General features: G+C 37.1%; 1 protein-coding gene across 1 annotated transcript; it reads left to right on the top strand.

The window, feature by feature from the left end:
- Positions 1 to 1,379: 1,379 nt before the first annotated feature.
- LOC135633243 (protein ROS1C-like) lies at positions 1,380 to 12,439 on the top strand. The gene is made up of 18 exons (XM_065142475.1): positions 1,380 to 1,995; positions 2,094 to 4,238; positions 5,163 to 5,253; positions 5,381 to 6,833; positions 7,437 to 7,516; positions 7,974 to 8,058; positions 8,140 to 8,231; positions 8,348 to 8,416; positions 8,556 to 8,592; positions 8,685 to 8,767; positions 9,499 to 9,930; positions 10,020 to 10,056; positions 10,140 to 10,197; positions 10,281 to 10,420; positions 10,643 to 10,708; positions 10,817 to 10,931; positions 11,009 to 11,047; positions 11,994 to 12,439. Exons 1-18 carry the CDS (start codon positions 1,617 to 1,619, stop codon positions 12,140 to 12,142), a joined length of 5,550 nt encoding a protein of 1,849 aa, XP_064998547.1. The 5' UTR covers positions 1,380 to 1,616; the 3' UTR covers positions 12,143 to 12,439.
- The last annotated feature ends 921 nt before the right edge of the window (positions 12,440 to 13,360 follow it).

The following is a 13,360-nucleotide window of genomic DNA, read 5'->3' as shown; positions in this document are numbered from 1 at the left end:
AGTGACACAGGTCAGGGTATCATTGGCACATAAGTATGTCTGAATAAAAATTAGGTCAAAGGTATGTGAAACACATTAGTAACAAAGGAATCAAAGCTGACACGTGCCAAGTGTCCCGACGTTAATAATCATAAAGTGTATCTTTTCTATCCCTATTAAAAGTGTCCCGACGTTAATAATCATAAAGTGTATCTTTTCTATCCCTATTAAAATTACATGTAGTGACTGTCCACGACATAGTCGCGCCTAGTGCAATGGCCCATTTAGGGTTTCTTATTAAAATTATAGTTTTACTCTTAGAAATTTATTTAATTTTAATTTATCTCGTTTTGATAGTTTTATCCTTTAAAAATAAAATTTTTTCATTAAACATCCTTTCAAAATATATAGTTTTATTCTTTTAAAATTTAAAATTATTGTCCTCAACTATAAAATTGATTAATTTGATTTATTTTAATCAAATATTTTAATTCAACTTAATTACTATTATATTTTGAGTACTTTATTGGATTTAGATTCGATAAATTAAGTGAATTCAGAGAAAGTTCAATTTTGATTATTTTTTATTTTGATCAATTTTAATTTTATTGAGTCTAATTGGGTCAATGGTTGATGCAAATCTATGAACCTAATTTAGATAGCTCAATTAAATGGTTGACTAATATAAGGATTCTATGTAAAATTAAAAAAAAATTATAAATTATAATTTTTCTTAATAGTTTTCTCGTATGATGTATTGATAATATTTTTTATCTTATGTACATAAATTTTTTGTATGAATGAATTTCTATCATCAAAATATAATTTGTTTGAAATAGGCTCTAAATATCATAATAAATATTTGACGATGTTATAAAATTTACTTATGGATCCGACGGAAGGAAAAATAAGTCGGGAGGTCTATGGACCGCACCAGTAACAAAAACATAACAAACCAACCGAAGTTAATAACGGTAACGCGCGTACTTCCCATCCCTCTCCAACAGCGTCGGTTCTCTCTGTATTTTATTTCTCGATTCTCAAAATCTTTGCATAGTTTTTCAACAACTCATTCTATCTCAACAACTCATTATCTTGATAGATTCCATCTCTCCTCTCTGTTAAGAACTGTTAATTCTTGATAAGAAGTGCGTGCGGCACTTGAAAAGAAGGAAAAGTGTGAAAGAAGAAAAAGTGTCGATCTCTCCTCTTTTTATTCTCCTCAGATTCTCTCTCCTGCTCTACGCGGTGGATAATATTTTTAGGTCGGTTTTTTATCTCATTATTCTAGAGTTCGGTATGCGACCCTACTCTTTTTTCTTCTACTAGATTCTAGAGTTGTGTGTTTTTAGCAGCTTATGGAGATAAATGAGGGCTTTTGGCTTCAGAGAAAGGTATTGTGTTAGTGTTTCTTTCGCATTTTGTTTCTTTAGATAACCGAGACTTCCTTTAAGCAGATGTGCTCAGATTGTTCTTAGCTGTCGTCACGCCTAGTTCTCTTCCAGAAATTGTTCCCCTAGTCAGAGAAGTTGTGGCGAGGCAACAACGATCGATCTTGAAAGCCCTCTCCAGAAGGATCGAAAAACTCTGATTTTTCCCCTACCTTTACCTCTTTCTCTACAAATTCGACATCTGCGATGGAAACAATGGGGGCGAAGCTTCAGCTGCAGGAGGCTTTGGAGAAGCAGAGTGCCTGGGTTCTTGCCACTCCAGCAATGCCTATCACCCCTGAGAAAAGTCCCACAACCGGTCCTCGAGACCTCAATTTTTCCGAGACGGCAACCTCCTCTCCTCCAAACGAGGTTCAAAATCACAATGTTGGATCGCACCAGACCATATCGTTGAATCCAACGCCACGGTTTTCTCCGATACATTTTGAGAATGTCCTGGTACTCACTAATCCAACTGGAATGCAGAACATAGCATCTTTTGCGTGGAACGATCAGCCTCTTGCTCTGTCAAATGGGAAGCTACTGCTGAGTGGAAGCATTTGTCACGGTGACAGTCATCTTCTCGGTAAATAAGTTATTTTCTTCAGTAGTTACCTTGTTCTTGTTGAATTAAGTTCTTGCTTACTTGAACAAGAACCGATCGGTCTGCATGTAACTTGGCAGATAGGACTTTTGTCGGGTTTTGTCCAAATCTTAGATTTACCCCAGAGGAAGCTGCATGCACGAGCAATACTAAGGCAATGCCTGTTCTAGTAGCCCCTGTTACTCCAGCTAAGGGCAACAAAACAAATGATTCCATGCAGATGCACAAGGAAGTCGAGGAGCTGATCAGGGGAAGAAGGAAAGAAGCTGGTGAAACTCAGTGTTATACCACTGTTCACCATGATTCCTCAAAGCTAGTAGCATCTGCAACTCAAGATAAGGGAAAGGAAATCGAAGATAACATTCGGGAGGTGATCACTCCTGTTGATGTGGATTTAATCAGGAATGGGAACTCACAGGGAGGGGATCAATCTGAACAGAGTTCCTTCAAGAAAGGCACTTCCTCTCAAGAACTGGGGGTTAAGCTGCCTACACATGCTTCAGTTTCTTCTGTTAAGAGTCAGTTGGACATTGAACAGGACGAGGAGAGGATAAGCCAAGGAAGAGAACTCAGCAGCACTACAAAGAAGAAGGGAACAAGGAAAAGACACAGGCCAAAGGTCCTCAAAGATGGGCTCTTGACCTCAAAAAAACCAGTTACTCCACAGCGGGTTGGGAAAAAAAGAGAAGGCCAAACTGGTAAGAGGAGTTATATGCGCAAGAATAGAAGCTCGAATTGCCCAAACACACCTTCTGATACGCCAAGAGATACTGGTGAAACCTCAGGCACAGTATCAAAATCTGCCAACCAACGAACTGACAATGAAACCAAATTTATCAGGCGGAAATTGGATTTTGCATCTGAAAGCCAACCGGTAGATGAGTACCTAGAGCATGCTTTCACTAAATCAGCATCTCAAGCAAGGGGGAGATGTTCCACTGACAGTGCCACCTGCTGCAGAGCTAAGTTGAATGTGCAACTTGGAGAGGGACTGGAAGTTGAGGTGGAGAATTCAGGAACAGGCATTGCATTTGATCTAAATCGTTCCATTAATCAAGTGCTGGAGGAGTCCATAAGACTGCCAGAAGATCCATCTCCACTTCATCGACCTTCCAGAAGAGAATTGTTGAAGAAAAACTGGAAGTATCTGGCTAGAAAATCTGGCAATGCAAATAGTACAGATGACTCCAACTTTGTCGGAGTATCGAATTTGCAAAATGTCAAATTTCAATTAAAGTCAGATGGTGATTCAGACATGACTTTGATGCAAGATGAGGTGGATTATAAACAAGTTGAGAGTAATTATAGTGCATATCCAACTTCAAGTGATACTCACCTTATACAGCCACGGTTCAGCAATATTCCACGATTTCCCCAGGAATGTAAAAGGAGGAGAACTGGCACAGGGCATGATGGACAATTTGGTCAGATGGCACGACGTGACTTCAAATTGTTTAGCTCTGCAGATGAACAAAAATTGATACCAACTACTGTATCACAATCTCCAGATTTCATGTTGTCATTTGGTCAAACCAAAAGGGCAACAAAGAAGAGATCAAAGTTACCGATTCGAGCCCATAAGTTGGTCCGCAATGTGACAACTGCAGGTTGTGACTATTCCTTAGAAACCCCTGAAAGCCGACATCAGGCATGCATGGGATCCTTGTTTGCAGATGCTCATGTAACAATGAGAACAGGGAAGCGAACACAAAGGAAACGAGCTCATCTTAAGGCAATCTCAACTATGGATCACGAAGATGAACTTGTCCATTTTCATGAACCTGTTGGATTAACTTCAACATCAGAAGATCTACAAAACTTTGATTTTCTTCATCTTCATATCATTCCCGTTCAAGAATGCCGACGTAGGAGCAACATTCTAGAACCATTCGGCACCAACCAGATGTCTCAAGCAATAGTCCCTTATACCAATCAAACAGATAATTGTATGGCTGTTGAAGCTGAACCACAATACTCTCTTGTAAGTTATGATAGCAGCATGATGGTTCCATATACAGAGACCTATAGTGAAATCAAGAGAAAACGCCCCAGGGCCAAGGTTGATCTCGATGGGGAGACAAACAGAGTCTGGAAGCTTTTAATGGGAAAGATGGTTAGTGATGCAGAAGGACCAGATATGGATAGAGAAGTGCGGTGGGGGGAACAAAGGCAAGTTTTCTGTGGTCGTGCAGATTCATTTATTGCACGCATGCGTCTTATCCAAGGTACTGCTTTCAATACATGTAAACATTCATATTCATATCAAATGTTACACCTGTTGACCTTCTGCACAAACTAGCTGAAAAGCAAAAGCAGATAACCACAATGTATGAGCTAGTTGAACTTAAAAAATTTGAAGTTAAATCACTTATCATGCAACTTAGTTTAGATATGATGATACCTTTAAAGAATAATAAGTTCTTACTTTGGCAAGACTATTTTCAGCTAAAGGGAAGTATGAGTGCACCACAATCTCTTGCAGCTTCTTTGGTGAGTAGATAAATTATACCAATGTGAAGACGTTCATGGAATTATATCAGAAGACCAACTAAGAAGTTGCACATAAATGCTTCTTCTGCACTCCAGTTGTCATTTATCAAAAACATTTATATGATGGAGTATGTTCTCATAATGCAATATCATGCACTTAGATAATTGTGAGTTGCAGCAAGTCATTCGGATTGCATGTGCTAAGTAGATCTTGTGACAACACGAGTATCTTATCCAAAATTTTGATATTTGTTTTTGTAGATAGATTAACTTACACTGTTGAAGTAAATGGCATAAACTCACATTTCATATGTATTGATATATTCACATTGGAAATTGTAGTAGTGCCTTTTCTTCAATGTGATTTGATTATGAAACCATAAAACATCATTAGCTGCTTTAAGAAATAAAGAATTCAGCACAATAATTCAAGAGTTAGAACTTCATGAAAAATAAAAGGTTAAATGGGCAAATTTATGATGCTCAAATGAAGAACCAATAATTTGCACTTGTGCTTTTGTGTATGAATGCAAAAATATGTATGTATGCCATTAGACAGCTGCAGCTGGAATATTCTCTTCTCTTTTGAAGGTAGCTACAGCTAGAAAGTCACATCGATAAGTTACATAGTTTCTTATGAGAAATGGCTTTGCTTCCAGGGGATAGGCATTTCTCTCCATGGAAGGGATCAGTTTTGGACTCCGTGATAGGAGTATTTCTCACACAGAATGTATCAGACCATCTTTCAAGGTAAGATTGAGGTAACAGTCCGGCTTTTTCAGCGTTCAAAAAGATGTCAGATAGATGTAGCTTACATAATCGAAATCTATATTGTTAGCATTGCTTGTTTTCTAACAAAATAATCTTGATTTCTTAGCTCTGCCTTTATGGCTCTTGCTGCAAAGTTTCCTTTTAAGTCAAGGACAGATAATGTAGAAAACAGGATGAGCACACTGACAGAAGAATATGGAAGCATCCCATTCACTGATGACATTGATTCTTTGTTCGTCTGCCACATTGGAGATGTGGAAGTGAACAAGATGGACAAGGCTAATGAATCAACAAGGATTAATGTTAAAGGTGATGACTTGGACAATTTTTTTGGTCAAATTGTGCATGCGCAAGGAAGAGAGGTTGAAGTGAGTCTTGAAGCACCAAATGGCAGAATAGAGATATCCACACCAATAGCAGAAAATTCAGAATCAGAAGCTAAAAGGTCCCTAGATGATGCAGTATCATCCCAAACCTCTGTGTCTTCTTCTGTTGGCTCTTTGAACTGCACTAATCATGACACAAGTTTTGTGGGATTAACCCCCCATGAACTTCTGGATATAGGTTTAAATGGCAGTGTGGTCAGCGGCTCACACATTTATGCCTCCTGTCAGGGGCATATACAGATTTCAGGAGTAAATGTTGTGCAGGAAATTTGCAACCAGGATAATGATGGGAATATGTTATCAGAGAAGTGTGGTGCGCTCGATCAAGAGTCTGAAGAGGAAAGAGGAATAGTTGATGGATTAAACAGTCATGGAGATCCTTGTCAAGAAATTAGTAGCACATCTAATTATCAAGTTAATTGTTCACGAAATTTTTCCTCATGTGTGCCAATTGTTGCATCTGAATCCTCTGATTCAGACAACATCGAGAATGCTGATGTGATCAAAATGAAAAGCATTTCCAGTTTGCTGAGTTCTGATCCAGGCAGCAACAACACACACAACAAATTAGTTCAAAGAAGCTTCAAGGATTCGTCCATGGAAACTGATTCTGAAAGTCGACAACGATCATCATCGATGTATAATGTGACTGTGTCACATGATACATGTCCATCTGCAATCAAACAAACTTCTAAATCACTTGTTTTTTCAAATGCAGATGAAATTACAACAATACTTCAGCAAGGTGAAATGAAGCAATATTTCCAAGTGGTAAATAGCCAACACGAAGTTGAATTTTTGGCTCAAAAGCAACACTGCCAGCCCCAGGAATCATTTTCAAACTCCTGTGATGATGGAAAGGGCAATTCAATGGTTACTAAAGCAGTTGAACCTGATTCAAAAGTTCAAGCTTTTGGTCTGCTAGAGTTTCCAACTGAAAAATTAAAAGGTACACCAAGAGTAAAGAAGACCAAGGCTGAGTCTCAGAAGGCAAAGACTTTTGACTGGGATAGTTTGCGGAAGGAGGTACGCCACAATGGTTATATGTCAGAGAGAAGCAAAGACAGGATGGACTCACTGGATTGGGATGCTGTAAGGTGTTCAGACATAAGGGAAATTTCAGAAACCATTCGAGAAAGAGGAATGAACAATGTGCTGGCACAGAGAATCAAGGTACAACAATAATTGCTACCATCTATCTTTTTTCTGTATCCAGTGCTATATCTGGGCTATCAATGGATAATTTAATAGCAACAGCTAACACCTATCTCACTGGTCACTGTTGAACTTAGTAGTTCTCTTTTGTCTTTGGTGGTCAATAATGCCAACAAGATCGATCTCTCTATCTGTTAACTCTGTTTAAATTTCTGAACTTTTATGCTTAAGATTACCTTGATAAGAAAATCCACATTAATTTTCATTGTTAAAATTTTACTTGCAACTAATTGTATGAAACTGTAAATGGTAAATAAGTTATTTTGAATCTTATGAACTTCAAGTCATGCTTGAGATAAAGGGTTGGACAACCAAGGTGATGCTGATGAGAAATGCACACACACAAGCAGCCGTACTTCATAACTTTATTTATAAGATTGTTATCGACGAGTGATTCAGCACACAACACTCCCCATAACATTAAAAGAAAGTTACGTAGCCTTCCTTAATAACATTTTTTTGATTAAAAAATAACTATGAATTACTAAATGTTTTGAATATGGAACATTTTAATCATACTTTACTTTCTAACATCTTGATTACTGCCAATCCTTGGTGCAGGATTTCCTAAACCGTCTACTTAAAGATCATGGAAGCCTTGACCTTGAGTGGTTAAGGAATGTTCCACCAGACAAAGCAAAGTAAGAGTCGTAATTTTGTTAGGCCTTTTCAATTTTTTTTTCTGTTTGATAAGTTAAAAATTAAGATATGCTTGTAATTTTAGTAATCCATCCAAACTTGCAATTTCTGTGTAATTTGATTTGTTTGATCTGAATAATCTAGGTGTAAATGTTAGTGAAGATATGTGATGATTTAAGAACTATGCTATGCTGCACAAACATAGTACAGAATTGTAGAATCAATGAATCCTTACTATAGTTTGTACTTGCATTACTGAAAGTGATGCTTAAGTTAGACTAGCTTGACTTAGACCAGATGACTTAAGGTGTTCTCCCATTCTTTTGAGGGAACATGGAGGTTGTGACATTACTGGAAACAATGCTGAAATAGGACCTAGGGATACAAATGTGGAGAACCGAGACTCTGCTCATGCATGAATGATGATTCAACATAACTTTCATTGCTTTAATGTTGCAGGGACTACCTTCTGAGCATAAGAGGATTAGGACTAAAGAGTGTAGAGTGCGTTAGGCTTTTGACACTTCATCAACATGCTTTTCCTGTGAGTCATTCCTCATAAAGAACCCTTCTCACAAGTTTTATGTCAAAAAAAGATTATGTTTATGGTGCATCTGGTGACCAGGTTGACACCAATGTTGGGCGCATATGTGTGAGGCTCGGGTGGGTGCCATTGCAGCCACTCCCGGAGTCCCTTCAACTGCATCTTCTGGATCTGTAAATGACTGCACTTATTGTTAATTGTTGCTTCTTTATACTCATGAACTTGAGTTAAATATCAGAGCTTCACATGACAATTAGACCTAATTTTTTATTCGTATCTTTTATCCAAGCTATCCAGTCTTGGAGACGATTCAAAAGTATCTATGGCCACGGCTATGCACACTTGATCAGCGGACATTGTAATTTCTAGAACCTGATCCAAAAATCTTATTTTCAATTTGTTATCATATTTAGGATGTTGAAGCTCTATGGAACTTCTATAGTTTGTTTATATTACCAGCTTTCTCGTAAATCATAACAAAATTGGAAGTTCTACAGGTATGAGCTGCATTATCAAATGATAACTTTTGGAAAGGTATGCACATAATTTAACAACAAATACGAATACACATGAAATAGATTTCTTAAAAAAAAAAACTAAATTCAGTTGTGTTGTTTAATATACAGGTGTTTTGCACCAAAAGCAAACCAAATTGTAATGCATGCCCAATGAGAGGAGATTGCAGGCACTTTGCTAGTGCATTTGCTAGGTAACTTTCTAATATTCAGAACAATATGGATTTCATATTGCATGTACTAGTGTCCTAGTGTAAAAGACGAACTACTTGCCTGTACATAATATTTTTTGCACAATTGCATGTACTAGTGTAAAAGACGAATTGCATGGATTTCTTGGACAATTGCATGGATTTCAGAACAATTGCATGGATTTTTTGCCTGTACATAATATTTTTTGCACAATTGCATGGATTTCATATTCAGAACAATTGCATGTACTAGTGTAAAAGACGAACTACTTGGCTGTACATAATATTTTTTGCACAGTAGTGTTTGATAGATATCATACAACACAGTATATGAACTTCTTCAAATGCTTATGGACGATCCAATCTTTTTCGAGACTATACATTCATAAAATCTTCAGAAAGAATTAATTACAAGACAATAGTGTATTCTATATGCTTGTTGTATGTACCAGCTGACATAATTGGGTTACTGGACCCAGGTGACAAAGCTAACTGAATGATAAGTATTGTACTAAACTGATGACTTACACAATACACAGTCATATGCTTATTGGTTTCTGGCATTTACATAACATGGAAATTAGTCAAAAAGTAAATCATTGAATTATATTTTTTATCTCTGAGATTCAGCATAATATTGTTGCCCAAACACTTTTAATTGTCAGGTAGTAGTACTCTGCATAAAACTAGCATGTGCTCTGAAGATAAATCTCTAACATCATTGCCTTATTTAGTGCAAGACTTGCACTTCCAGGACCAGAGGAAAGAAGATTAGTGAAATCGACAGTGCCTAATGCATCTGAAACTCATCAAACAACCATATTTGATCCAATGCCATTAAGCCAAATTGAGGAGAGCTGCTTCTTACGGGGTATTAGAAGCACTAATGAACCTATAATTGAAGAGCCACCATCACCTGAACATGAATTCCAGGGAACTTTAGAAAATGAGATAGAAGAAGTATTTTATGAAGATCCTTGTGAAATTCCTACCATAAATTTGAATTTGGAAGAGTTCACACAGAACTTGCAGAATTATATGCTAGAAAATATGGAGCTTCAAGAAGGTGAGATTGAGAAGGCTTTAGTTGCTATCACCAATGAAGCTGCTTCAATTCCCATGCCTAAGCTTAAAAATGTGAAGCGTCTCCGAACAGAGCATCTAGTGTAAGTGATTCCATAACTTCAATAGCAAGAAAATAGTGAATCCAGTAGTCTTCTTTAAACTAATTCTGTGATCATTTTGCTTGATACAGCTATGAGCTTCCAGATGCACACCCTCTACTGGAAGGGGTAAATTTCTTTTGATATTACATCAGCTCCTTGTTTAAATTCTATAGTGGAATTCATTATTCATTCTCCTGAATGTGATGCAGCTAGAGCCAAGAGAGTATGATGATCCATGTCCTTACCTCCTCGGCATCTGGGCTCCAGGCAAGCAACTGTCTTGAATTTTGATATCATTATTCTTGTAAATTATGATTAACAGACTCTTCATCATGAATGCTCAACAAAAGGTGAAACCGCACAATCAACTGAACCACCAGAAACATGCTGCAATTCTCAAGAAATGGGTAGAATATGCAATGATATGACATGCTTTGCATGCAGTTGTAGACGAGAGGAACAAACTCAAACAGTTAGAGGAACTCTTCTGGTAACATATACAAATTCAACTTGCAATGTAACTGTAGTTGTTGCTTTGAATTAGTTATGCTTCCTCTATTAGTGGACAAAGGATGGTTTTGTTCAAGTTGCTGAGTAATACACTTGTCCACAAGAAGGAAAACATATAAGATTTTTTGTAGATAGAAATAGAATAAGTCTCTCGAGGAGTAATCTCATGCATTTGTTACTATTCAAAATATACCATGAACAGATACCATGTCGAACTGCAAATAGAGGAAGCTTTCCGCTGAATGGCACTTACTTCCAAGTTAATGAAGTAAGTAAAAACGTTAGTTGTTATTGTTACTTTCTAGTATCTTAATGATGAACTCATTCTTGTATTGTTTTATAATTATTAGGATGACGTAAAACATATTTTGTTCAGGTATTTGCAGATCATCAGTCTAGCCATAGTCCATTGGTTGTTCCGAGGAGATTGCTATGGAACCTGCCCAGGCGGACTGTTTATTTTGGCACCAGTATTCCAACAATATTCAGAGGTAACAAGATTCATGCTTAGTTCATGAATGTACAATAAATTCTTAGATAAGATCCTGAGAAGGAATTAAAATTTCAGGTCTAACAACAGATGAGATTCGATTCTGCTTTTGGAGAGGTACACAATCAAAACATTGCAAAAAATTCTCTTCATTTTAACCTCATGATATCTTCTACTTACAATAAGAATTATTTATTTTGGTCATCTTATAACCTGAGTAGGATGGAGCTCTTGCGATAATATATTGCTTGGCTGACAAAATCATGAATAATGCATGATTTGCCTATTCTTTGAAATATTCAAGATCTAAACATGTAACTAATTGAACAATCTGCTACACTATGAATTGACTTGGTAAAGGATTTTCTTAATGCAAATCTTTGAACACCATGATCAGAGATAACTTGCAATGAATCATGTCCAGCCACTGTAGTTTTTCTCATCTGAGATAAATTCATGTGAATAATCGCTTTTTGCAATTTCAAAGGATCTACTGCTTTCTGGTAGGTTGAGTGCTTCCCTCTTGCTTTTGTCAAAAAAGATAAAGATGTACAGCTAATCTGAGTATGCACCTAAACTCATTAAGAGCACATGTTCGCACTTGATTTGTCAGCCATTTACATATACCAGGTACATGAAAAGAATTCCTATAAGTTTCAGGTGGTCTTTCAGCCCTTAATTTCCGAGTTGTTGTCTACTGGTACTGAAGTAGGTCGCACACACGTCAAGAACTAAATTGAAATGTTATTCCTTGGCAATCATAATTTCTCTATTTAGGACCGCAAAAGGAATGAAAACATGTAAACAATTGACAGAATAGTGTAATCCATACACTAAAAGCACAGGTTTCTACAACCATTTCAAGCCAAAAGAAAGAAAAATTAGCTATTGTCTCATATAATTGAACAAATTAATCTGAGATATGTGAACCACAAGATCGCATAACAATATATAATGTTTCTGATTTTGGCTGAGTTAAGTATTTGTCTTTTAAAATTTTGATGTGTAGAAGTTTGTTTTTCAAATTCAAACATTGCTCTAAATTATCATATATTACCTACAGGATTTGTCTGCTTGAGAGGGATTGACCGACAAACAAGGGCACCCAAGCCTCTTAGTCCAAGACTGCACTTGGCAGCAAGCCATGCACAGAAGAAGACATCAATGAAGGTTGGGAAGAAGACTCAGCATAAGACTGCCAGTAAAAGCTGAGCAGGATTTCACCTGTTGAAGCATGGCCTGGTGGCCAAATGTGTATATTATGGCAGCTCTACGATGATTCATTACATGCTTAATGTAGAGCCATTTCTTCATGGAATCAAAGTTACTCTGCACACAAGGAGGAAGGTGTTCTGTAGAGAGAAAGAAACCTTCACCAACTTGTAGCATTGCAAACATGAAGCATCTTAGAGAGACTGATCCAATGTGTAATTCCTTTCAAAGGACAGCTGAGAAAGATTTGGGTTCCCAAACCTTTCTAATTTATGTGAAGATAGATTTTTGGCTCTACCCCAGCAAATCTTTTTCAGCTAGCAATTGAAGAGGCCAACATTTTTCATTGAAATGCAGTAGGATTTTTTTTCAAGTGTTAAAATCACGAGTTAAAAGATCAGTGGAGTTTGTATGCAAACTGATATTTACAGCCAAAAAAGATGACACACAGGAAACAATGAATGCCACAACATAAACTCTAAAAGATTCATTGCAGATGACAAAACCAATCCAAGATTTGTTGCAGCCTCTCATAGGAACTTAATTTTGATGATTAATGGATTCAATTTTGGATCAATCAAGAAATCACAAGATCATAAATGACGTTTGGTTAATTATGTTTTATATTAATGAGGTTTACACTTTCATTGGTTTAGCATTGGATTACAATTGAAAACAGAGGATTAAAAAGGCTAATGAGGACAGAATGAGGGTGTATAATTTCTTCCAACTTTTAGAAAGAATGTATGTTCTTAAGAAGAAATAAATGAATGAAATAGTTACCAAAATAATTCCCATTGTGAAGAGGGCGTGAGATTATTGCATAGAAAGGAATGTGGAAGGCTCCCTTTTACCCCCCAAAAAAGGTGTAAATTAAAGGTCAAAAATTGTAATTTACCACTCTTAATGATCATTTGGATTTATATTAAGCATAAAATCATTGAAAATATTAAGAAACCAGTGTAGTAGGTTTGGGACATCTTCGGACGTCTACCTGCATTGTGATTGGATGAATTCGTGGTTCACAGGAGGGTCCCACATGACTTGCTCTAGCCGAGACTGGGACGGTCGAAGACTCGCGCCGCTGATGGCGTCTTCGCTCTCATTTTGGTCTCCATGACGTCATCCAGGGTACGAGTTTGAAAAGCCTCGATGGGAATCCGTTGGTTTCCGAGCGTCGTTTCCCCCGCTCTTTAGTTGTCACTTTCTTTACGTTTC

Source organism: Musa acuminata, chromosome BXJ3-3 (genome assembly GCF_036884655.1).
Source record: "Musa acuminata AAA Group cultivar baxijiao chromosome BXJ3-3, Cavendish_Baxijiao_AAA, whole genome shotgun sequence".
Lineage (NCBI taxonomy): Eukaryota > Viridiplantae > Streptophyta > Magnoliopsida > Zingiberales > Musaceae > Musa > Musa acuminata.
Note: the sequence above shows the minus strand (reverse complement) of the source record. Positions and strands in the feature narration are given on the sequence as shown.

What these genes read in the sequence shown, in the direction of transcription:
- LOC135633243 (XM_065142475.1), top strand. Translation starts at nt 1,617, where the DNA reads ATGGAAACAATGGGGGCGAAGCTTCAGCTGCAGGAGGCTTTGGAGAAG. An exon ending in CGGTGACAGTCATCTTCTCG is followed by an intron (nt 1,996 to 2,093) that starts GTAAATAAGTTA and finishes GTAACTTGGCAG; the next exon opens with ATAGGACTTTTGTCGGGTTT. An exon ending in TCGATTCTGCTTTTGGAGAG is followed by an intron (nt 11,048 to 11,993) that starts GTACACAATCAA and finishes TATTACCTACAG; the next exon opens with GATTTGTCTGCTTGAGAGGG.